Source organism: Triturus cristatus, chromosome 3_2 (assembly GCF_964204655.1).
Source record: "Triturus cristatus chromosome 3_2, aTriCri1.1, whole genome shotgun sequence".
In the NCBI taxonomy this organism is placed as follows: Eukaryota; Metazoa; Chordata; class Amphibia; order Caudata; family Salamandridae; genus Triturus; species Triturus cristatus.
Window position 1 is genome coordinate 1,165,038,792 of NC_140584.1, and position 26,712 is coordinate 1,165,065,503.

The following is a 26,712-nucleotide window of genomic DNA, read 5'->3' on the forward strand; positions in this document are numbered from 1 at the left end:
TCACATTCTGTTTAACGAGCGCCGGGACTCGAACCTGGCTCCTCAGTTCCAAAAGCCAAAGGCAGCAGTTTTAGTGGTTACGCCACACCCTCACCCCTATGTTAGCCTTGTACAGGAGAAGAACGCTTACCCCATTAAGCGTCTAAATGTTACACTTCGGCTGATTCAATCCCTATGCTCAGGTAAAAATGTGCATTTAATACAGATTCACCAACGTTTAGGAAGAAGTTGGAAATCTATCCCTCATAAATTGCAGCCCTTGATGTGCTTGCATAGATTAACAGAAATAACCGTCCGTGCGATTGAAAATCTACATGAATTGGGACCCACTCTGACCAAATGTGGTTTGTGCCTTTCATCCTTCAAGTGTCTATTGTGGCTTGTGGGTCTCGGGGAGCCTGCAATCTGATGAAGAAACAGATCGTCCGTTTTTGTGTTTTTATTCAGTGTTTAAAGCCAGTGGTTTCCAAGGGCTTGCAGTTTAGGCAAATAACGGAGATAAGGGGGAAAAACGCGTATTGCTCAGGAGCACACAATTCAGGCAAATGGGACTTACAACCTGTGCTCCTTGTGTCAGAGCGTGCGATGCAATAGATCTCGCATTTACGCGATTTGAGCTATTGCCATTGTAAATGACAATGCCTTTTATTTATGTTTTGGTTTTTAAAAAGAAATAAAAGGCATTGTTATTTACAATGCTAATAGCTTAAACTTTTGCAAATGCGAGACCTATTGCATTGCAAATGCTTGTTTTGTATCTCAATTCTTTATTACATTTTTTCAAATTAAACAAATCCTGATCATGAATAAAATACCTTCATATGAGCATAAAGAGCTAATGATACAGAAAAAAATATGAGCAAAATAATAACAGGTAAAAAACAAAGACAAAAGTACTTCAAGTACCACAATTACATACATGCACCAGCCTACCGGGGAAATGCAAGGGTGACAAAAAAGCTAGTCCGGGCCTTCGCTCTTAGACCGAGTAGGGGTGGAGGAAGAAAGGGCATCCACTATGGAGAAAGCCCGGGAAGAAGGAATCTCAGGGGGGCATGGAAGGCACGAACGGATCTACCAGGGAGAGCGCCTTCACAACCTTCGAATAGACTCATGGGGGTGCTTCAGGGTGACAAAGTACCCTGAGAAACCACTGGGTCACTTGCCACCCCGAAAGAGCCTAACCCACCCTGACATTGACCGGGAGAGAGGGCGTATGTTTCAGACCCCTCTGTCTAGGACAGGACAACAAGGCGGTAACAATGACCGTCCACCCCTGAGAGGCCTTTGATGACGATGCAAGAACGGCCAAAAAGCATATTTTACCAACAGACCCGATTCAGACAGGGGACTCCTGATTGATTTTTTTTTTAAAGCCAAAAATTGCTTTATTTTAGCTGTCTCCCTCCTAAAATTGCCTTTTCTTCAATGTATCTCAAGGGAAAAAATTATGTCCCCTAATTTTTTTGTTTTTTATCCAAATCTTCCCTTTTCCAATTTCAAAATGTTGGCATATATGAAAACAGGCGGGAGACCAGGGGCTATATTATGTATACGGCGCTCTTTCCCTGTTTGTACAACGGTGAACCTTTGAAACGGTGTGTCGAGCAAAAGCAGGCACAGTGTGCCGGATTTCAAAGAATGCCTTGCCCCAGGACATCTACGAACTTATGCTGTCATCGGGGCAGCGCAATCAAGTGAAATGTGGAGCGGCGGCTTCAAAGCCGTTCCGTGTTTCACAGTGCAGGCGGCATGCTGCCTGGGGTAGGCGAGAGATCCCATTGCAGTAGGGTGCAGTGAGAAACTGCATCCGCCTGCAGGGGGAATGTTAGGGGGTTCCCTGTGATACCCCCACTCCCCTCCAGAGGGCTGCCTTTAGGAGGTACACTGAAAGTGCACCACCTTCTTGCCGCACACGGTTGGTTTGCCTTCCAAGCCATGTTTCCCTCTGCGCCTGCATCCATAATAAGGCGTGAGTGGAGAGGCAAAGTGATCCCCTCATTTGTATGGGGCCATGCAAATGAGGACACACCCTCTCATGATAACGATGGCGCTACATGTGCGCCGGCGCTATCTGTGTAACAGAAGGGGCCACACAAGCATCTGCAGCTCCCGCTGTAATACCAAAGTGCCACTGGGGCACACAATGCGGGCGTGCATGCCCTTAATGCCCCTGGGGCACAATATATTACATGGCCCCAGGAGGTTAAAAGGAGCACAGGCTGCTATTAGGACATGACACTTACAGACCCCGGTCCGCGGCGCCAACTGACATAGAGTTAACATGGTAGTAAGTTCAGCCTAAATCTGTCAAGCGGCCAAACCTCCCTTCCTACGGTAAGACCGAGAATGTAGGACTCCTATAATAAGATCGCTTTGTTTTCATTCATGTGCATGAACAGGTCACTGTCCCACCTGCATGTTATTAAAACTGTGGCCTTATAACCCCAAAGCACGATTCCGTGGTGTAATTGGGGTCAATGAGGCGTGAGTGGCTGCAGTGCGGGTAATGGGAGTGTCATGAAAAGTCCCTACAGAGTTTCCAGACTCTTTGCCGCCAGAAAGAAGCAGGTCCAGATGTTCAGACAGCTGCACGCCTCCCATAAAAGCCTAGACAGAGTGATGTGTGAGGTGGTTATTTGCTTATTTCAGTTTCTCTATAAAGACTGCTTCCCAGGTTTCTCAGTTCTCTTCCTCTCAAGCTCCTCATTCTCTTGTATTCCCCCTCCTCGTCCTCTTTCTCACAACAGCCTGCTCGATGCTTCTTTGATGTCTAAAACCTCCACTCCGCAGCAAGTGTCCTCTTTCATGTTACTCTTCCCTCCAGCCACAGTTCAAGCTCTCGTGCATCCTCATTCACTTCATCTTCACTGGTCTGTTTCAGCCGATCTCACCACTTTACTATCAGCCTTTTAACACCCATGGGATGGCCCACTCTGACCCGGAGAGGTCTGCTTCTTACCGACTGCCCAGCAGAGGCGGCTTGTCCAAGGAACGCCTGGGGCCCGACGCTGTTCAACGTCTACATGGCTCCACTAGCACGCATGGCCCGACAGCACGACCTCAACATTATCTCCTATGCCGACGACACTCAGCTGATCCTCTCCCTCACCAAGGACCCCCGCACCGCCAAATCCAACCTCCAACAGGGAATGAAGGCCGTTGCAGACTGGATAGAGGACAGCCGCCTCAAACTGAATACAGACAAGACGGAAATCCTCATCCTCGGGTCCAACCCATCCGCATGGGACGACTCTTGGTGGCCCACGTCACTGGGGTTGCCCACAGCCCCCACCGACCACGCACGCAACCTGGGAGTCATCCTCGACTCGAAACTCTCCATGACCAAACAAGTCAACGCAGTCTCCTCCACATATTTCCACAATCTCGGCATGCTCCGCAAGATCTACAGATGGATCCCGACAAACACGAGGAAAACGGTCACCCAGGTCCTAGTCAGCAGCAGACTCGACTACGGAAATGCCCTCTACGCCGGAGCCTCGTCCAAGCTCATCAATAGACTACAAAGAATCCAGAATGCCTCTGCATGCCTGATCCTCGACGTCCCGCGCCGCGACCACATCACCCCCCACCTGAGGAACCTGCACTGGCTCCCCGTCGACAGAAGAATCCCCTTCAAACTCCTGATCCACGCACACAAAGCACTCCACAAGACCGGACCAGCCTATCTCAACAGTCGACTCTCCTTCTACCCAACAGGAAACTCCGCTCCTCTGACCACGCCCTGGCCACGGTCCCGCGCATCCGTAGAGCCACTTCCGGAGGCAGGTCCTTCTCCCACCGCGCCGCCAAGACCTGGAACACCCTCCCCCTCTACCTCCGACGAACCGAAGACCTGCTGACTGTCAGGAGACAACTCAAGACCTGGCTCTTCGACCAGTAGCAGCAGCACCCCCCCCCCCCAGCACCTTGAAACCCTTACGGGTATGTAGTGCGCGTTTCAAGTTATGTGATTGATTGATTGACCTGCTATGTGCGAACGAGCTGTCGCATACGTGCAAGTAGTGTTCCGTGTCTGTTCTGTTTTGTACATAGCTTAACCAGGGAGGAGCAGTGATCTGTTCCTAGGCATCATGATTGGCAGCCAACCTGCCCGTTACTGTGAGATGAGCGCGCATGTCTGTTTGGCCGCTTCTTTACACACCGCCAACCTGACATGCGTACCTCCGCTCTATTCACTAGCGCTATGTCAGTGAGCCCGGGAACATAGACACAGCCGTCAGGTCACCCAATGAGCGTGGTCTCTGGCCGCTCTAGCGGAGCCTTTTGTAGAGGATTGTGGGAAGGGTCTCGCGAGCAGGGGCTCCTGAGAAGAGCTCCGAGGACAGGAACTGCTGGAGCCACATGGAAGAGTAGAGATGAGGGCGTTCAAGCACAGCCGTGCCTGAGAGAGGGAGGCAAACCGGCACAGAGTGAGGGGCCCACATGGAGTGCGAGAGCATGGGGCAGAGGGAGAAAGGGGGATGCGAAGTAAAGTGAGGGAAAGCGTTAGGATTGCGTCGCGGGCAGTGTGTATACCTGTGTGCATGTGCGAGAGAGTGCACGACCTTTGTATACCTGTGTGCATGTGCGAGAGTGTGTGCAAGACCTTTGTATACCTGTGTGCATGTGCGAGAGAGTGTGCAAGACCTTTGTATACCTGTGTGCATGTGCGAGAGAGTGCAAGACCTTTGTATACCTGTGTGCATGTGCGAGAGAGTGTGCAAGACCTTTGTATACCTGTGTGCATGTGCGAGAGAGTGTGCACGACCTTTGTATACCTGTGTGCATGTGCGAGAGTGTGCAAGACCTTTGTATACCTGTGTGCATGTGCGAGAGAGTGTGCAAGACCACAAAGGGCAAAGCTTTCCGAACTCTTTAGTAGGGGTCTCGGCCTGAGGCGTACAGTTGGCCCTCTGACCCACCCCCCCCCTGCAGCCCGCCTAAAGGAGACAACACCCGGACCTCATAGCCTCAGCCCGTCATAAGCATCTGTCTCCTGCTCTCATTCTACGAACTCTCAACCGCGTTCAATGCCGCTGCCACCCTCCCCTTGATACCTTGCGATCATCTCACCCTTGGTGTCGCCGACTGCATTCATTTTGCGTCTAAGGTATCTCAGCCCACACCTTTTCAGTCCCATTACTCTTCAAAACCCTGTCTCTTGCAGAGCTCATGGACCCACTCCACTCCTCGAAGCCATTTCTATGGAGGAAGGATGTCTTACCTTAATCCTTCACCCAAACTCTTTCTGGGGGCGATCTTTCACCCCTACTCACCATTGTCCATGCCTTCCTCACTCACGGTATCGTCCCAGAAGCTTTCGGGGCAGGCCAGATCCTTCCGCTTCTAATGAAACATACACAAGACCATAGCGACCTGCGGCCTATCGCTCACCTGTCATTCATCGGCATTGGCAGTGCCAAACGTTCTTGCTAATGGGTTTAGGCACTCAAACCGTCATTATACATGCACTTTGTCATGCATTTATCACCCGTGCATCCATATACTGACTCGTCATTGCATTCACCCTCTAACACAACCACAATAAAACACACACAAACTCCACAAAATATGCAGGATGGATCAAGGGAATGCAAGTAGGCAATAAGAAACATGCTGCTGTCTAAAACTAAACATCGCAGTGGGCGTCCATCTTGCAGTGGTGGTGTGCATAGTATGTTGTAGTTTTAAAGTTCTAGCTTGGCCACCCTGTTTGAAGCTAATATGTTGGCCATCTTGGAATTGTAAAACAATTATACACTATGGTTAAGAGCATGCCATACTGGTTGCACGATTTAGAGGAAGTCACCATGTGTTATGCAGCGTACTGCTTATGTAATTAGCGACATGTAAGCAGCCCGTTAGCCCTTCCCGGAGCGGTGCAAAAGTAAAATAAAAAGAGGAAAAGCAAAGACTGGAAAGGGGAACTATAAAATGAGGAGTTACCATATTACCAGGAACTTACAAGTAAATTAAATGTGCCAATTGGATTTATGCCAATTTCAACATGTTTAAAGGTGAGAGCGCTAGCACTTTAGCACTGGTTAGCAGTGGTAAAGTGCAAAGAGTTCTAATGCCATCAAAAACGAATTCAACAAAAACAGAAGTAAGGCAAAAAGTTAGAGCACCCTAAGGCTGACCGGCATTGTTCCTTCACGATATACCATCCATTGATTCCCTATTTTATATATGTATATGTACCTTAAAATACTTTATATGATATGCGTTTTGACAGTGTTCTTTTATAAAGCATTTCATGCGGAAATGTCCATTTTGCTGATAAATATATGTAAAAACCTGTCGGCCGTCACTCATCCTGTCCCTTTCTTGTCTCCCCAGGTACAACCTCTACAGTCGGACACAGCTGGGGTACCTGTTCCACCGGCGTCAAATGAGGAGAGCCCGCCAAAGATACCCTCATGGGCACTCCGTAGCGCACCCAATGGTGTTCAGTGGTAAGAGCCAGCCTGCTTTCAACTACTAACTGAGTGGGGCGGTGTCCTAAAATGCCATGTGCCATATAATATTTTTTTTCCAGGGACATAGTGCAAATTGATGGGGACCCCAGAGCTTGGTTTGTAAAAGAATGAGCCCCGGTACCCAAAGCACTGCTCAGAAGCCGCGGCTGGTGTAAGTCAATGTTGATGCCTCGGTGTCAAGGCTGCGTAGTCTTGATTTCACCTCGTGCCTCTTGAATCCACCCCATGACAGTCCCCGCCCCTTCATCTCACTCTTGCAGGTTCCTGCTTTTTCCCTTTGTGACGGTTTTTTAGTCTTTCTCTCCCTCCGTCTTTCTGTTTTCATTATCTTTCTCTCTTCCTCGTGGTAAATGTTTGATGCAGAGAAATAAGTTCCGGTTCCCAAAAATGAGTGCCAGTGGCCTCCGGTAGCAACCACTGGCTCAAATTAAGCACTGCCGTCCCCCTGCAAAATATGAAGAGGTCGCCTCTGAGTGTACCATGTCTCACAGATGTTTGTTGAGCTAGGACTGAATAGGGGGCTCCATGATGGGTTGAGGACCTCTTAAAGGGTTGGGGGCCATCTGCGCTGTAGGGACCTGCGTTAGACCTCTGATTTTGTTGTAAATGTTATGATTCGCGCATTGTTTTTTTTTCTTTCTTTTATGCTGCTTGACGTAGTTGTCTCAAGACCTCTTCTCAGCCATTTTGTTACACTGTTCATATGTTTCCTACATCACATTATATTATCTTTATCCATAGTGGAGAGATAGTGGTACTTTCAGTCGGATATTAGGGCGTACGGGGGCAAACACCTTCTAGTCATGGTAGCCGGTCACACTCTGTGGTCAATTCAGTTATTTTTTCACATATTCTAAATCTTAACAGTTTCTGCACACCACCCCTGCCCTTTGCTCTGTTAGGTACTTCCTGAGTACAGGAACTGTGACAAGTTCCATCCTCTAAGACGTGGGCCCACCTGAGCCCTTTGGGATTTGAAGAGGATGTGCTCCTCACAAAGTTTTCCCTCCAGCTAGACCTGGCCAGCAGTGTGAAATATACGTCTCTGTTATAATTGTAAAGCACAGGGGGGCAATAGTTAAACGTTACCCTCAGTTATATTGACCCTATGTCCCTGACCAGAACTAGAGAGCAAAGCTATAGAGAACTAGGTGACAGCCTGGTTACTCCGTAGCCTCAGCCACTTGGGACAATCGCCTTCCCCATGTCCAGGTCTTGTGAATAACATGTCCAAGCAGATGGCTTTCATAGACTGAGGAACCAGTACGACAAAGACAGGGGGTGAAGGTTTGATTCATTCAGCGTTCTGTCCATCATTTGCTGCCGCAGCACCTCGCACACTGAGTGGGATGGGTATGCCCAGATGTGAGTCCCTTGCTCGCTGTGCCACTGGGTTCAAGCTAGCCTGGCTGTTGAGGCGTGTTACCCCAAAACTGGTCCCCGGATGCTTGTTTCTGGTCCAGGGAGAATCCGGCTTGGCAGTTCGGGCTGAACTGTTCCCATAAGGCACAGGGGCAAGATGGATTTGAATATGGCCATGTCTGAACTGGGGTGGTTTAGTGACCAAAAGAATGATGGATTTAACCCAGATCTCTTGACTGGGGTTGAAAGTTTGATTCATTCAGCATTCCGTCCATCATTTGTTGCTGCAGCAAAAACAGAATGACCGCACTTGAACCTCTTCCGGACTAGAAAACACCGCAGCGGCAGAAAAAAAAGAACACATATGAACGTTTAGTCTGTATGTATAAAAACGTCTATATGGTTACAGACGTCCTTGCTGACTTTCAATATCCTTCTAATCTATGCTACAGAGCACTTTATTCTATGCTTTATTCGTCATTTATATCTGCTCTCATTTAGGCATGAAGGGGGGTGGGGGGGGGGGGAGGGGCTAGGGGTTTCAATTTGCACTAATGCCAGTTTAGCATTGCTGACCAGCAGTAAAAATTAACACCCATAGGACAAGCTTTTTATTGAGTGCTTTGGGTTGGATGTTGACTGTTGCCATTTTCTCTTTCGCTTGTTGTTGAAGGGGTGAAAGTGGTACCCATTCCTGTGCTGTCCGACAACTACAGTTACCTGGTCATCGACACAGATTCCAGCCTGGCTGTCGCTGTGGACCCCTCCGACCCGGTGGCAGTGCAGGTAAGGGCTTCTTGTGGTCTGCCTGCTGGTTTCCCTTCAGTGTTTCTGTGGTTGGTCGTCCTTAAGAGGTTTTGTTGGGGTTCCACTTTCCTTTTTTTCTCATCTGTGAGCATGTATTCCTTCAGTAGTTCAGTATAATGGGAGAGCCTTTCCTCAGTTCTTTGGTCTGAGGATAAGTATCCACTCACAATTTTGCTTTAGGGTGGGGTCTTCCTTCAGTATTTTTTTGGTACGTGGGCTTACCTACCTTTTAGTCCGTTTTTATGGTCGTGTTTGACTGTACAGTTATTGCCAAACAATTATGTGAGAATCACCAGGAGAGGGACTTTGTCTGGATCCAAGAGTACATGTTTTGATTGGGCAGACGGTGTGTGATTCCTCAAAACAGTGCTTGCCCTCCACATGGCTGTGATCATTTTGTTTATCCAGCTGCCTGAGCTTGAACTTTCAGAGGCACCCACCTGACATTATAATGCTGTTAAAGTGTCTTAGATAATGTATGTTGTTTTCCTCTGGCAGCAGCACAGATGAAAGGAGGGAAGTAATTAGCCTACATGGATTTTAGGTGTGGCTTGACCGTGAAACTGTCACCTGACCTATAACCTATGCCAATATTATTGTACGGTTCTTCCACAGATGTGTCCATTCCCATGCTATTTATTGTGCAATGCTTCACATTATCGTTCAACATTCCTTAAAAGGCAGACAGATTGTAACTGCCAATGCTTGTTTGGCCTGTGGCTACATCTTCCTTCCTGAAAGTTTTAGGTGGATGCAATTTCCTTCAGTAGTTTGGTCTGTAATTGCGTCTTCCTTCAGTAGTTTGAATTGTGGGCAAGCCTTCTTTGAAGTTTGATCTGTGGTTTGGCCTTCCTTTATTTGATGGTTCGTGGCTGAGTCTTCAACTTGTGTTTCATCTGTGTGCAGGTCTGGAGTTTGGACAGCAAGGGGTGAGTGGTCCTTCAGTTGACTGGCCTGAGGTACCCATATCTTGCGTCAGTACTCTGGTATGTTAGTAAGTCTTCAGTATGTATTTGAACTGTGTACGTGTCTTCTTTTGGTAGTTGGGTGTGTCTTTTGTCAGATCTTTTTTGTGTTCCACGTGTTTTTCTTCAGTCCTTATGTGACCTGTCTTACCTACATCTTATTGATTGGCAGCATCTCTGCTTCTTCTCTGGGAAGGTCTACACCCAGTAGATTGCACAACAAAATGATTGAGTAGGGTATGAGTAGGGACCAGTAGTTATTCCATGACACCGAACTGCCAGAAAAGAGACAAGCCAGTTGAGGATCCTGGCTCACAGCAAAAATTGAATCTGTAATTGGAATGTTGTTGACGGTATCGAAGGCGCTGACCCGTCTACAAGTACCAAGGCACTGGGGTTGTTTTGGTCCGTAGCCATGCGAAGCTTGTCTACCTCGGCTGTCGTGGCAGTTTCAGTTCCTCTGTTTGGTCAGAGGCTGGTCTGTGCATCTTCCAGGATAAAGTCAATCTTAATATAAAGTGAGTCTTTCTATATAAGAAAAGCTACTTTACTGTAATATACGACATCTGAACTGCTGCATGGTTTAAAGCTATGACAACCTCTTCTCTGGTGACCGTTAAGACTTTAGACTGTCCAAGGCGGGGCATAATAATTAGTTTTTGTTCATTAACCCCTAGGGTTTAGCAGTGTTGATTTACTGACTGTGCCTCCTGGAGTGGTAGCCACGTAGCGAAACGAATGCAGTTACGTACACTGGGAAGTCACTCTTCTTTCTCAAGCTTACACCCTATTTGTTGGTGGTCTCTGTCTGACTTAAATCCTATATATTAGTATATCCTGTACTTTGTTAAAAAACATATTAAGGATCAAACTGACGCTGTAAGGTCAGCATATAACTAAATGTATTTCTGGTTCTAATTTGGTTAATTAGATTACAAATTAACACCTTGGTGCAAACCTTTAAAGCGTAGACCTTCTGGATGAATATCTTCACTGCTCCAATTTTTTAAAGAAATACAATCAATTTGTCATAAAATAATTATATATTTGTGATATTGATTTGTTAATCCATTGTAAAAAATCGATATATAAAAGAAAAAACATCCCCAAAAAATGTAACTAGCTCTTTGCAGCATAATTTTTTGTTAGTTGACTCAGTTTCACAAGGCCTTCGATCTCACATGAATCACTGTCATTTCACTGCCCTGGATACTCCGTTGCAATGGTTCTTAATTTTTTTGACTTCTGTGGACACCCACTTAATCATTACTGGAAGCTGGTGACCCACGCTGAATCATTTTTAGGTCGAGCCTTAGCGCAGCGCGCATGCGCTGCTCTAAGGATACGGCCTCTTGGAGCTGACCAGCAGTTCGCGCACGAGAGAGCAAGCTTGTGCTCAAAGTCCTGACATTTCATTGGCCTTTGCGTGCGTCTTCCTTAAAAGACAGCATGCAAGTGGGTAAAGGCGGGCGCATGGCCCGCCTTTCCCAGTCAATGTAACTGCCCACGGCCTAATGCTTGCGGTTATGCGCACAGGCACCATCTGTTTTAAATTATCATGCCCAGACGCGGGTGCGATAATTGAAAACAGATTACCTGGTGCTCGCTCTCGTGGCACGCACCGCTCGCGGGTTTATTCTTGTTTAACAAAGCACCTCGTATATTTCCAGGGTGAAAAGGTTTGCTGTCTTTAACATACTAAAGACCCACATTTAAGGAACTAAAGGCCTGCAATTTACGTTACTCATTTTTAAGTGATGGGAGTTCTGCTCTTATCGGCAGTCCTCACATCGCCCCACCCGCTGTTTCCCGACACCCTGCAAGTCAGGAATGAAAATAACTCCCCACAGGCCTGCAAGGAAGGCCTCGGTGCAGTGCCTCGGGGCATGTCACTCAACGCTGGAAACAAGTGTACAAGTTACTTCCCTTAAAGACGATTAATTAAGCGTGAAGACGGACACTGCCCGCCCGCCTCTGGGATGTGGCCACATGCGGTCTCAGATATGGTATTTTTAGTCTGAATGAAGACAAGGCTGCTGATTTCACCATCAGCTGAAGTATCACATTCCTCTAGCTTTCCTCGGCGAGGTGAGTGGCGAATGCGTTTGACTTAGCATTGCTAGACCAAAATGGTGCTGATGTACATATACGGTTTCTCATTTAAAATCAGAAAATGTAAACAATGAATTACACGCAGTATCTGAAATACCATTACATTGATTCATGTTTCGCACACCGGTAATGTCTAACATGTTGCTATTTCATATGCAACTTTTATGTAGGTTCACATTTTGCTTTTTTGTTTTAGCAGACATATACTTTTGCCAAAAATATGTCTTTGTGACTCCCCACGAAGCAAATCTGCACTGACCCCCACTCTGCCCCCCCCCCCCCCCTTGCTAAGAAATATCATGTTAGGCCCCAAAATTATAGATGTATTTGGCGTGACACCACTTACTTTTACTCGTGATTACATCATAGGAAGCAGGCGGCAGTATTTTCAGTGCTGCAGGCAAAATAGCATTTTGCCTGCCAGAGCTCTTGCCAAACATTGTTAACAAGCATTGGCATAGCCAATAGGTCTCGCTTTTGGGACCTTATAAGTATTTAGTTATGTAGCACAATATCCTTGGTGCAACAACATTAATTGTTGCATGGTTAAACACTTATAAGGTCCAAAAGAGGGGACCTATTGGCTATGCCAATGCTTGTTAGAATATGGTGACCCCCTCTGGGGTCATTACTAGCAGCCAGGAACCCAGAACTGGCCCAAGCATTTCTGAGGATCTGAATGGAGAAACAATGCAGAAAGTGTACAGAAAACAAGTTTTCATCAAACAGATACACTTTTATCAAATATTTATTTAGTCACAAACAAATATATTAAAAGAAATTAATTTTTTTATTTTACTAGGAAGGTTGAAGCATTTCTACATTAAATTGAGGCCGCTCCTTGTCTATGCTGTGTTCTGCTTGCACGTGCGCTGTTCCCACCAATCAGTCTGAGGATACTAGCTTCATTTTTAGCCCTCAGTTTCAAATGCCTTCACATTTACAGAATGTTTAGACATTTTAAATTTTGCTTTTTTACTTATATACACTTTATTAATCTGTTAATATCATTTAATTTTGTAAGCCGTCTCTGACCCCCTTAGTAGGCTTTGTGGACTCCGGGGTGCCCCCGACCACAGATGAAGAGCCACTGCACTGTTGTCTTCCCTTATGACCTCTTTGACATCAATCACACATTTCCATTGATCCTCCGGTAGAAAGTAAATCAACCGAAGGGTCTGCTGCAGAGGGCGGCTTCCCTCTCAGTCTGTAGGAATAGCACCTGTGGTGTGAACTTGATAGCTGGGGAAGTTATGTTCTGGCCTCCAAGGATGATATCTGGGACCAATCCGAGAACACTCTTCATGTTCTCTGCCACTCGTAAAGCTGGACCCAGCACTTGCAGATGGCAGGGCCGCTGTGGCAAGAGATGCATCCTCCATGGGAACAAGCAGCAAACAAGCATTGGTTAAATTGAGCACTTCCTATACATTGAAATTCAGTGAATTGATGCTGTCAGACGCAGCTCTGCTGATGTGTTTTTCTCTTCCTTTGTCTTTCTAATTTGCGTGTTTTTTCTCTGTGTTCTCGGTTAATGTCCAAAGAGGAAAAATAAGTGTTGGTGGCCACCACCGGCAACCACCGGCTCAAATTAGGCCGTGGGTATCAGTCAAGTGGGGCCGTGACTGGCTACAATCATCTAAGCTTCTCAGTGTAAGAGGTGTTTGGACCATCCCCCCCTCCCAAAAAAAACCCGCCTTCCTTATTTCATACCATCATTTCATACCAAAGGGCGTTGCTCAAAGTGTGAAAGATGTTTTAAGTAAAATGTGTACATGGGGCAGGCCCTGCGTCCCTCCATTGTCTCTTGATGGCATTCCATGTTTTTTGCTTTTCAACCTTTTAGTGCCTGAAAGAGCTTATAATAGGGCAGTTTGCAGTGCACAGCGGGTCGAACTGAATTACTCTAGGGCGGTCTGGGCTTGAGCAGCAGTCATGGGTAACAAGACCCTTGTCTGACGCGTGCAATTATGGTATATTTACAAGCAGGTTCAGCGTCCTCGGCAATTTATAGAGCGGTGTTTGCTATAGCAGTCTTAACCCCCTTCCCCAGAAGGATGAGTGTGCTTTGGGGTGCTTTTGGCCAAGGGCGGGTGGTTTGATATTTACAGCGAGGAGGATACCTGCCTGGCGAGGTAGGAAAGCAGTGAGTGAGTGAAGACGGTAGCCCGCAGACACTCCTGGGACCACCCAACACGGATCTGGAAGGAAGGACCTGGCTCTTTCCAGAGTGGCTCTGCCACCCAGGTGCCAGGCGGGACAGTGGTCCCTGCCGTGGGCACTTTGAGGTAGAAACGTGTTTCACTTTTCGTTGTAAATTCGCATTTACATATTGCTGCATGCCCAATACCGCACTAGCCTGGAGACGCGTGACCAGTCCTGCGTAAACATAAGCAGGCCAGAAAACCTAATTTGACTACAAGTCCCAGAACGACCTAGCCCCACCAGTGTTCAGGAGGGGCCTCGCCAGTAGCTCGTGGCAACCTGTTATATTATCACCAGGCCAACTCCCCCGCAAACACTGTCACGTGTTTGACGTGCAGAGTCCACCTACAGCTCGCTCTCCTGTACGTGAATATTTATTGTGCGCCTTTACCCCGTGTGTGGCGGGCACGCTGTACCCTGCTCCTTGCACTCGCCGGTCGCAGCGATCACTCTGTTAAGTAAAAAATACTGCATATCCGATACGTGGGTGAGTTTAGAACAAAAGCTTTTGCAGACTGCGCATGCGCGCTATAGGCGACACCTAAAGAGGGAGGCGGGGGTTAGAAGGGGAAAAAAACAAACTTTAATCACCCCGCTCTCCCAAGAAACGAGGTTTGACCGAAAATAATTATTTGTTTCTGTTTTTTATTCTTTATTTTTTGTATTTCAAGTCTGTCGCATGGACTCACGTGCAGGCAATAAACAGCCATGCCTCCCTGCTTGCAGTATGTCTATAATGGCATCTTATTCCATACAAACTAAGCGGAAATGTTTTTTTCTTACCAGAAAAAAAACTTTGCATTTTTAGATATTGTTAGGGTAGAAATGAGGGTTCCCTCTACGTCAAAAGATACAACGGTAGGTATTTTGTGTGGTCTCTCCCAGACAAAGGAGTGACAGAATGGCCTGCCCCACCCCTCCTAAATTCATAATGTGGCACTTGTCCTTGACAATAAAACTAGTGTTGTCTGCAGAGTTCATTTTGGATTTTTTTTATATTTAAAAGAGGGCATGGTTCTCCGAAATTGGTTTCTTGGCGCTAAAAATAAGTTTATTGGCAGGGTCAGTTACTGATTGAAAAGCGGGTTTCAAAGACTTTCTAAAACTGGTAAGGGAGGGTTGGTGTCGAAGAGAAAAGGGTAGTGACTTCAAGACTTTTCCTGCGGCTCTGAAAATACTTTATCTCCATAACAGCTGGTCCATGTTTTGGGAATTTGAAGTAGATAAACTGATCAAATCTCAATTTTCTGGTGGATCGATGCCAGAGAATCTTCTAGGCCATGAAACCAGGCGCGTGCGCACGGTCTGCTTTGTATACTGTGGTAATGGCCTTAAAGAGGGTTCCGCAATGCAACGGAACCCAATGAAGGCTCCTTTGCTCTTGCCACTGACCCGGATTTTTTTAAGGCCCCTCAAAAGACTGATGCAGCAGCTGCGCCATAGGATGCATCAACATATTTAAAAAGGAGGGGACAAGTGTGGACCCGAAGGAACACCTTGACTGATGGTTTTGGGAGCTGAAAGGTAGGGCTGCATTAGCAAAGTTTGTTTTGGTTCATGACGAAGAGCAAAGCAAACCCTGCACAGCATGAAAGTTTAGGCCCAGGGGTCTGCAGTGTTTTCTGTAGTAAGAACACTCTTACTATCCCAAGCTCCAAATATTATTAATGTTGTAAAAGCGCCACGTCTGACGAGAGTGGTCACCCTAAGCAAGATAACTAGCCGTGGTCACCCCAGTGCATCGGGCAGGGTTGCGAGCAGTAATGTGAAGGAGGCCTTGTCAATTGGTAATGCCTCTCCATGGCAGCCATAGCAGCAGTGCTCCTAGCAGCCAGGTAATGATAATAATAGCAATATGTCTTACAAGTGCCACATACTTTATCACTCAGACATCTGGTTACAAAATTATTTTGGAACTTCACCCTATTTTACGCCAAACATCAGCTTATGAGTTCTGAAAATACACACATTTTCATCTCAAATACACAATTTTCAGTTTTAGTATAAGTACATTAAATCAACCAAGCAGAGTTTCTAATTTAATTTAGTTGGCTGGGCTGCACACTGGAGCTACTTGCAGGTAGCTGGAGAGCTACCAGTAGCACACGAGATACTCGTTGGAGAAGCTTGGGTTTGGTCACTAGACCTAAAACACTTCTGAAAACAGAGTTGAGGTACCATTTTAGAGTTATGAGAGATGCAGCATTTTTCTTGCTAGCTTTTACTTGTGATATAAATACACCTTCTGAGCAGTAGGGAAATAGAATTTCTTCATGCAGGTGGCCAGTAGTAATAATTTCTCCCTGCACAACTTCAGAGTCTTCTATAGAAAGACAGTAAGGAGGGGGTGTCATGAGCGGAGTCCAACCAGGCAGATAGGTGTGGATGGCTTTCGATCTGCTCCATCTGTTCATCCGCGGGTCTCCCCAAGACCAACCTTCTCTCCTTCCCTATGGGGCCTTCGACTAGTGTAACTAGAAGATGCTGACATCTTTCTGGTTGTGGAGATGGACCCTGCTTGTTAGAATGGATTTGGCATAAGGTTCGGAGAAAGCTTGGCCTTGACAAATGAGCAACACCTGTGTGATTTCTTTGACATAACGTACTTCAGTTAGAACAGGGAACACAATGTTGGTAAGTTAGGATTGTTCTGGGGGTAACAGCAATGACAAACTAGTCTTCCGCCTTTAAAACCCAACCATAGCTCCCTTGAGCTCAGGACCAAGGCTAGGAAGGGAGGCGAAGGAAGGTGTTTGGTGACTTTACCAATGAAGAGATTGTGCTGTGCCCCCTGGAGCTGTCCTAACGCTTCGCTAACATCTCTGATCTAAGGATTGTAGAAGAAATTTCCTTAAGCACAATAAACATTGGGTCTCATCGATGTCGGCAGCCTGCTTCCCATGCTTCCCTGAGGTAGCCGAGACGTTTCTAAACGAGATGAAGTCTTCTGACCGGTAGAACTAGTTAACTGGTCAGTTACTGGGAGGACATCGTGGTCCTTTTGTCAGCTGCAGAGATCTGCATGTAAATGGCTTTGGTTCTATAGAACCAGTCCTAATGAGACCAACACCAGAGTATGGAGGAAAAACATTCTGGGAAGACTGCAGAATCAGCACAGAAAAGCACCGTTCATCCGCTGTGGTGACTGACCTCATGAAAACTCCACCTATTCCGCGAGTACAGATGCTCCGCAGGACCACACCCCGGTGAAGACCCTTTTTTGCTGACACCCCTGCATGCCTTTCTCTGTGGAGTGTCTTGCTGATCAGACAAAGCCTAATGAAGGCGATCCAGGGTTTCTTCTAGTAAACCTTAGCGCTAGTGAAGAAGGGTGTTCTGTTCCCGTTGCGTCCATACATCAAAACCTTGTTTGCACATGGGACTACTTTCACTGGGTTTGGCTTCAGTACCAGAACTAATAGGGTGGGTATTTTTAATAAAGATATGAAAACGACCAAATGAGATTAAAGGATCTAACAGCAACAATTTGAAGATGTTCTAAGGCTGCTACAGATGTGTATTGATTAATCAAAAATACAAGAAGTGGAAGACACGTCTACTCATACCTTGCAGCCAAGACCAGGAACGCCTCCGAACCTCCCCCTCCCTCATGGGCTTCTGAAGGAACCTTAAGACATGGCTCTTCCAGACAAAAGTGGCAGGATCTCCTTTCCCCCACTCAGGCCTGCCCTACTTAGTGCCTGGATACCCTCACAGGTGATTAGCCGCGCTCTACAAATCCACATAACATAAATAACGAATGTAATACAACATAGACCTAGAGAAACCAGCGAATTAAACCAACATCATATGGTGGCCTCAGACGTAGGAAAGAGACAGAGAAGGAAGCTGATTGAGGGGCTGTGTTACAAAGGGAGATGAAGGCAGAGAAAGGAGGCAGATGCGGCACCTGATGGGGCGCAAATACATTTTTTAATAGCAAACACTCCTTGGCAATGGCATAAAAAGGTATTGAGTGGAAACTGGGAGAAGATAAAATTAGGTGTCCCCAGCTGAAAAGGAAAACAAGCCAACAGGTTTGACACTTGCACAAAAACGTCTGACAAAGGTAATAAAATAAATGCCTCCTACAGTACAAAAACAAATTGCCTTGTGTATACAATACATGGGAGGAATAAAGAGCTAAACGTGTGATGACAGACTGTATTTTTCAAATATAAAATTGTCCCTTATGCATATTCCTAAGTAGACAGGATACATACACGCGAACAGAAGAAAGATGAGACTAAAATACTCCTGTGGGCTGTTCCAAGATGTCTTGCGCCAGTGGCTGAAGGATCCATAGCCAAATATGCCAATGTCTGAACGAGGCTGTATTCTTTGGCATGAAGGGCACAAGCACCATTGCACATTAGACCTAAAAAGGAGAGAAGAATGGGTGTTTCAGCATGAAACCATCAACATGGGGAGTGATGAAACTTTGAAGCTCCATTCAAAATTTAGCCAACTCTCGAGGTGGCTGTTGTGGAAGGTGCAAGTAAGAGTCTTAGGGACATATAACAGACGGAAATGACAAGAACAGCATGAAGGCAAAATGGGAAGAAATGCAAAAGTGAAATGAAACAAAATGACTCGGTGAAAAGCACGCATGATGGTGAAACCACATGTTTATTATACAGTGATTCAAAGCGATACTTAATGTGAAAAACTGGAAGTGACGTGGCAGATTTAGCTGACAACAATGTGGTCTTCTCTGGTTGGAGTTCCTGGAAACTTAGGGGATTACCTTGAATAGATCTCTGCCCATTCTGAGTTGCCAGCTTTCTCCAGGTCACCCAGATCACCTCACAGTGCATTGGAACATACGCATTGCATCCTGTGCTGCAGAGTTAAAAAGCAAATGCATGGGAATTCTTTATAACCGTGTGTATGAAAAGTCTGCAGGGAACTACATATTGCAAACTTTTTACTTTTTGGGGGTAAATCACAGCATTATTGCATGCAATTATTCCCAAACAAATGTATTCTTAACTGTAATCGGATTTTTTTTTTTCAGTTAAATGAATTTGTTTTCAGAATGTGCAGATTCTTTCAAGCCTTATTGTCCCTGATATAAACTAGATTCCTTATGATATGCTTCGTAAATGTCTAATTTTCTAATTTGAAGGTTGTGCTTTCTCCCACTCTTGTGAGAATTTGTTTGTTTGTGAGTGGGCAAAGCTGGTGGCCATAGCCGTGCCTCTGCTGCAGATTGTATACCGTGCACTGGGTGATATTGTTGCAGTGTTTTGGCGTAGGTTTTCTGTCCAATCGCTTCAGTAGACTACACGAGATTACATGTATGCAAGTCATTCTAGCAGAGTTGCACCCCAAAGTACCGCTGATGATGCTGTGTCAGACCTCAGCCAGCTCTGCTATCCTCCGGTTACAGAACTCTAATTATGAAAACATTACAGGCTCCGGTGGAGATTTCCCCTGAGTTGACTTGTCATACGGGTTTGTCAGACAGATCTTACCAGTTCACACACAAGACAGTGGACACAGCCTTTTGCTCAGCCAACCATCTCCATCCAAAGAGGGATATGAGTTGGTTTTTCAATATATTTTTGATTAGGTGTCACACTTGTGTAGATAGTTGAGACAGTACTTGGGGCTGCAGCCATAAGTGATGGGTACCCTTGGCTCTCGCATCTTACCTGAGAGTCAGTGCTTGACTATGCCACCCCCACTAGCAGTAGACATTCAAGGGTGCACCTGTAGTGAAGCGCCCTGTTGTGAACATATGATGGGTGTCCACATGCCCTTGCCTCGCAGCTTGTGAGAACGAGCTGCCGTCCTTGCTGGTGTCTTGTAGGTTCTTATGGGGTGTGTGCAGGAACGCTGAAAAATATCTGCTGGGTTCCATGACTCTCGGTTTCACAAGTATGGGTATGGTAATGATTTCCTGCCAGATGGCCTCCACCTTAGAGGGGCTGTAGACCAGTTACTCTGTCTGTCCACAGGGGGTCTAAGTCGACACTTGCTCCCTGTGCGCTCCTCGTGCTCTGTGTTAACGTCTAAGGGTCCATGACACCTTGAATCAGGGCTCCAACCCTAAACCGGCTCAGTGAAATGTGGTCTCCTGTCGGGCGCTTGAATTCCATTGGAACCTGTTCCAGTCCTGCAGCGTGAGAGGGGAAGGAAGCAGTGAATAAGAAGGGATCTTTGCTCGGGAGTGGGTGGCTGCAGCTTGAGGACTGCAGCAAGCCCCCACAAAACTGCAGCCATTCAAGACATCAAGCACACCACCCACAGACACCCAAGGACCACAATACCACCAGGCCCGCCTAGACATGCTCCAGCTCCCTCGCCTACTATCCTGAAACAGGATGCCCAGGACATGGTCAGCATGCAAACAACACGCCCCTCCATGCTTTTGCGATCCTTTCTGTAAGGAGGAGCCTCGCGGCCCGCAAAGGGGAAGCGCAAGTGCCGACGTGGAGCTAAACCGAGGGACTCGGTGGAAACGCAACTGTGACTTGGAGGAGCGCGTGAGCCTAAGTCATTCAAAGAAACAAATTCCAGAAAAACGAACGAAAGTTGCCTTTTTGCTTCAAATCCTTGAAACTGCCCCCTATACTCATGCCTGGACACTCTACCTTTTGTGCACCAAATATGACAAACTTGCGGCCATTCTTATAGACCGACTTTACTAAGAACGATCTGTAGTTATAGCGACTTAGATCTGACTTTAAACGCTTATGTGAGCTGTGCCTAATGTTTCAAGGCCTGTGAGTCCTGCTGAGGTCAGTAGTGCTGTATCTCCGGCTGCTCTCAGCATCATTTACCCTGTCGGGGCCTACTTAAAAATGCAACCTCTTCTGGTGAATGTGGCGGCATCTGCAAGGCCACCGTTGCCACAGGTGAAAGGCACCCGCGCACAATGAGACACTTGGATGAAGTGAGGACAGAGCACCCCATCTGTATCACCACTGCCCCCTTCTGTTTCCTTTGTATGTATGCCTGATTGGATTGGGAGGGGTGGCACCCACTTATTGGGAGTTTGTGTTTCTGACTGCGGTACTAAGGAGCCTCCCTGGTCATTTGGGTCTCACCCTGGTGTCGTGAGCCTGGCTGCTGGTGAACGAACCTAGTCTGGGGGTGAGGTCTGGTGAGGGTAGAACCTAAAGCTGTGTAGTGGGTCCCAGGTCTGATGGTCAGGGGGCCCAGTTCTTGTGTTCCGGGGCCTGGTGCTGATGCTGAGTAGACACATTTCTGGTGGTGAAGGGACACACTGTTGGTGAGAGGTCCTAACCGGTGTAGTGAGACAATTTAGCGGTAGTGGTGAGTGGGCAAGTTCTGGGCATAATCACCACCTTGGAGAATAGTCATCTCACCACTTCTGGAACTTGTGTTGAGGAGAAGATCGCCTGACCAGGTGGAGCTATTGAAGCAGAGCGGCACTGAAAGCCCAGATGATGGAATCCCCACCTCTACAGGGAAGAATTGTGCTGGCCTGCGTTGGACCAAAACCATTGTTGGACCTTTTCAGAGAAGCTGGTACCAAATTGCTCAAATAAATCCTTGGATTATGTGCTAAATAAAATTCTATACCCTGCAACCCAGCCTGCTTCTGTCTAGTGGCAGGAGCTGCTCTTCTAGAGGACACCTGAAGAAGGTCATCGCTGCCAGGGACCGACGGGCCTTTTATTCCACCGGGCAGTTCCCTGGTGGGCTGGAGTCTCTGGAGGCTGGTTGGAAAACCAAGTGCTGCTCCTGGCGCCCCTGGCACTTTCCCAGCTCCCTGAGGCTGTTTGCAGCAGGCACAGAGATGCTTCGAAAGAGAGAAAGAGAGGAGGGAAGGGAAGGGAAAGGTAGAGAGAAGGTGATCGGAGAGAAGAGAGGTGAGGAGAGAGGGTGAATGGGTGGATGGAAAGAGAGTGAGGGGGGCTGGTTTGAGCAATTTTGCTTCAGAGTCAACACACAACTTACACAACATTGGAAATCTCGTGGCTTGACACAGTCACACTTCAGACTCGGCTCCGTAGGTGAGGTGTGAGAGGATCTTGGCTCCTAGAATTGAGGGCTCGGATGAGGTGCGCCAGGGCTCCCCTTTAGCTCTGGTGCGCTCAACATGTACTTGTTTTGACGAGTTTGACTGGTTTAGGGGTTCAGTCATCTGCAGAACACGCTCAGTTGAAAGGTCTGTTCTGTAATTGTATTTTACAGAACTCTTGGAAACTTGATGCCTTCATTAAACCCCGACAGGAATGAATGTCGGGAACTGACTTGGCCTTCGTTCAAAAGAACAGCTGATATTACTCGGGACTTGGCACAGCATCACTAGATTAGGCACTAATTCTTAATGTACGCTTGTTAGTGTCTCTCTGATGCGATTTCTCAGAAAGTCAAGACCTAGAGTTCTTCGCTCGCACCTAAGTCCTCATGGAAGGGCACGAAGCCCCGCTAAGACCCGCGGCTCTTATGTGCAAACAGCCGGCAGCGGAGGACGCTCCTGTCCGCCAAGGCTTGGAACGACCTCCCCTGCCCCGCTGGACCGCACCATCACTACAGTATCTCCACCCAGCAGCGAACTGCTCCAGCGCCTCGAGACCCTCACGGGTGATTTGCAGCGCTCTAGAAATGTTTGATTGATTGAAAGTTATGTTGAATCTTGGAGGTGAAGCCGAGGGCACCCTTTGTGGGAGTCATTGTGGCCTCACGCCCAGACTGCAGGATCCCCCTCTTCATTGTAGCAGCTGGAAGCCTGTAGGATGTCTCCAAAGATGTCAGAATCCCGTAGTTGGATGGTAACGGGCATTGCCCAGCATGATCATGTATGTCCACGTCCACACAGGTCATGTTGGCTGCCTGAAGGTACCATGTTTGAATGTAGGGCCCTTTCTGTGGAGTACAGAGCCATCCTCCATGACTGTCAGACTAGGAGGCCAAGCAGAGCTTTGAGATGCAACGTTTGGGCTTGTGCGGTCCCTGGCTCCAATGTTCCTACTTTGGGACTTGTCGCCTGCAGGTTGCCGGGCTCAGATGTGGACTTTATTCTACCCCAAGGTTTCTGATGTGTTCAGAAAAGATTGAAAGTCATTTTGTTCTGAAATGTGTTACGGGAATGTTTTCTGACAAATACCTCAATGAGAGTAGGTTTAGGGTCAGTGTAAGTGAGGGAGCCATCTCCGGGGGTGATAGGGCCTGGATCTAGTGGTCAGAGATGAAGCTCTGATGGTGAGAAGCAGTGTTCTGGTGGTGGAGGGTATACCTCTAGTGGTGAGAGGCCCTAGATCTTTGGTGAGAGGCCCTAGTTCTGTGGTGAGAGGCCCTGGCTCCTGGCTGTAGCTCTGGTGGTGAGCTGCATCGCTCTAGTGGTGAAAGGCATGACCGTAGTGTCAGAGTAGACCTAGCCCTGGTGGTGAGAGGCCCTAGCCCTGGTGGTGAGAGGCCCTAGCCCTGGTGGTGAGAGGCCCTAGCCCTGGTGGTGAGAGGCCCTAGCTCTGGTGGTGAGAGGCCCTAGCTCTGATGGTGAGAGGCCCTAGCTCTGGTGGTGAGGGGTATATAGATCCTGGTGGTGAGAGGCCCTAGCTCTGTGGTGAGAGGCCCTAGCTCTGGTGGTGAGAGGCCCTAGCTCTGGTGGTGAGGGGTATATAGATCCTAGTGGTGAGAGGCCCTAGCTCTGTGTTGAGAGGCTCAAGCTCTGGTGGTGATGGGTATATAGATCCTGGTGTTGAGAGGCCCTAGCTTTGTGGTGCGAGGCCCTGGCTCCTGGCTGTAGCTCTGGTGGTGAGCTGCATCGCTCTAGTGGTGAAAGGTATGATCGTAGTGCCAGAGTAGACCTAGCTCTGATGATGAGAGGCTCTAGCCCTGGTGGCGAGAGGCCCAAGCTCTGGTGATTCCTGGTTCCAGTTCTGGTGGTTCTTGTTTCTAGCTCTGGTGGTTCCTGTCTCGAGCTCTGGTGATTTCTGGCTGCAGCTCTAGTGGTTCTAGTGGTGAATGGTATAACTGGTGGTGAGCGGCCCTAACCCTGGTGATGAGAGGCTCTAGCTCTGGTGATTCCTGGTTCCAGCTCTGGTGGTTACTGGTTCAAGCTCTGGTGATTACTGATTCAAGCTCTGGTGGTTCCTTGCTCTAGTTCTGGTGATATCTTGCTTTAGCTCTGGTGGTGGGACTCATTGTTCTAGTGGTGAATGGTATAACTGGTGGTGAGAGGCCCTAACCCTGGTGATGAGAGGCTCTAGCGATTCCTGGTTCCAGCTCTGGTGGTTACTGGTTCAAGCTCTGGTAGTTCCATGCTCTAGTTCTGGTGATATCTGGCTGCAGCTCTGGTGGTGGGACGCATTGTTCTAGTGGTGAAGGGTATAACTGTTGGTGAGAGGCCCTACCTCTGGTAGTAAGACATCCTCGCTGTAGCTCTGGTGGTGAGCTGCATCACTCTAGTGGTGAAAGGTATAACCTTATTGCCAGAGCAGTCCTAGCTCTGGTGGTGAAAGGCCCTAGCCCTGTGGTGAGAGGCCCTAGCCCTGGTGGTGGTGAGACGGCCAAGCTCTGGTGGTTCCTGATTCAAGCTCTGGTGGTGAGGAGCATCGTTCTGATCGTGAAGGGTGTATCCCTGGTGGTGAGCGGCCCTAGCTCTGGTGGTGAGGAGTATATATATCCTGGTGGTGAGATGCCCTAGCTCTGTGGTGAGAGGACCTAGCTTTGGTGATAAGCATCGTTCTGATGATGAAGGGTGCTCCCCTGCTGGCGGTGAGAGGCCCTAGCTCTGGTGGAGACAGCAGCTAGCTCTAGTAGTTCCTGGTTCTAGCTCTGGTGGTTCCTGGCTCTAGTTCTGGTGATTTCTGGCTGCTGCTCTGGTGGTGGGACGCATTGTTCTAGTGGTGAGGGGTATAACTGGTGGTGAGAGGCCCTAACCCTGGTGGTGAGGGGTCCTAGCTGTGGTGGTTAGACGCCCTGGCTCCTGGCTGTAGCCCTAGTGGTGAGCTACATCGCTCCAGTGGTGGTGAAAGGTATAACCGTAGTGCCAGAGTAGACCTAGCTCTGGTGGTGAGAGGCCCAAGCTCTGGTGATTCCTGGTTCCAGCTCTGGTGGTTCCTGGCTCGAGCTCTGGTGATTACTAGCTGTAGCTCTGGTGGTGGGACGCATTGTTCTAGTGGTGAAGGGTATAACTGGTGTTGAGAGGCCCTAGTTCTGGTGGTGAGAGGCCCCAGCTCTGGTGGTGAGAGGCCCCAGCCCTGGTGGTGAGAGGTCCTAGCTCTCGTGGTGAGGGGTACATATATCCCGGTGGTGAGAGGCCCTAGCTCTGATGGTGAGAGGCCCTAGCTCTGATGGTGAGAGGCCCTAGCTCTGATGGTGAGAGGCCCTGGCCCTGGTGGTGAGAGGCCCTAGCTCTGATGGTGAGAGGCCCTAGCTCTGGTGGTGAGGGGTATATAGATCCTGGTGGTGAGATGCCCTAGCTCTGTGGTGAGAGGCCCTAGCTCTGGTGGTGAGAGGCCCTAGCTCTGGTGGTGAGGGGTATATAGATCCTGGTGGTGAGATGCCCTAGCTCTGTGGTGAGAGGCCCTAGCTCTGGTGGTGAGAGGCCCTAGCTCTGGTGGTGAGGGGTATATAGATCCTAGTGGTGAGAGGCCCTAGCTCTGTGTTGAGAGGCTCAAGCTCTGGTGGTGATGGGTATATAGATCCTGGTGGTGAGAGGCCCTAGCTTTTTGGTGCGAGGCCCTGGCTCCTGGCTGTAGCTCTGGTGGTGAGCTGCATCGCTCTAGTGGTGAAAGGTATGATCGTAGTGCCAGAGTAGACCTAGCTCTGATGATGAGAGGCTCTAGCCCTGGTGGTGAGAGGCCCAAGCTCTGGTGATTCCTGGTTCCAGTTCTGGTGGTTCCTGTTTCTAGCTCTCGTGGTTCCTGTCTCGAGCTCTGGTGATTTCTGGCTGCAGCTCTAGTGGTGGGACGCATTGTTCTAGTGGTGAATGGTATAACTGGTGGTGAGCAGCCCTAACCCTGGTGATGAGAGGCTCTAGCTATGGTGATTCCTGGTTCCAGCTCTGGTGGTTACTGGTTCAAGCTCTGGTGATTACTGATTCAAGCTCTGGTGGTTCCTGGCTCTAGTTCTGGTGATATCTTGCTTTAGCTCTGGTGGTGGGACGCATTGTTCTAGTGGTGAGGGGTATAACTGGTGGTGAGAGGCCCTAACCCTGGTGGTGAGGGGTCCTAGCTGTGGTGGTTAGACGCCCTGACTCCTGGCTGTAGCCCTAGTGGTGAGCTGCATCGCTCCAGTGGTGAAAGGTATAACCGTAGTGCCAGAGTAGACCTTGCTCTGGTGGTTAGAGGCCCTAGCTCTGTTGGTGAGAAGCCCTAGCCCTGGTGGTGAGAGGCCCAAGCTCTGGTGATTCCTGGTTCCAGCTCTGGTGGTTCCTGGCTCGAGCTCTGGTGATTACTAGCTGTAGCTCTGGTGGTGGGGCGCATTGTTCTAGTGGTGTAGGGTATAACTGGTGTTGAGAGGCCCTAGTTCTGGTGGTGAGAGGCCCTAGCTCTGGTGGTGAGAGGCCCCAGCCCTGGTGGTGAGAGGTCCTAGCTCTCGTGGTGAGGGGTACATATATCCCGGTGGTGAGAGGCCCTAGCTCTGATGGTGAGAGGCCCTAGCTCTGATGGTGAGAGGCCCTAGCTCTGGTGGAAAGAGACCTAGCTCTGGTGGTGAGAGGCCCTGGCTCTGGTGGTGAGAGGCCCTGGCTCTGGTGGTGAGAGGCCCTGGCTCTGGTGGTGAGAGGCCCTAGCTCTGGTGGTGAGAGGCCCTAGCTCTGGTGGTGAGAGGCCCTAGCTCTAGTGGTGAGAGGCCCT

General features: G+C 48.4%; 1 protein-coding gene across 2 annotated transcripts in view; it reads left to right on the forward strand.

The window, feature by feature from the left end:
- The window catches only part of LOC146859348 (putative thioesterase PNKD), a 234,905-nt gene that overhangs the window by 102,516 nt on the left and 105,677 nt on the right, over positions 1-26,712 (forward strand). For both annotated transcript variants that reach the window (XM_085650025.1, XM_085650026.1), the window contains exons 2-3: positions 6,343-6,458; positions 8,518-8,630. In XM_085650025.1, coding sequence (XP_085506151.1) covers positions 6,343-6,458; positions 8,518-8,630 — 229 coding nt within the window. The remainder of the gene's footprint in view (positions 1-6,342; positions 6,459-8,517; positions 8,631-26,712) is intronic.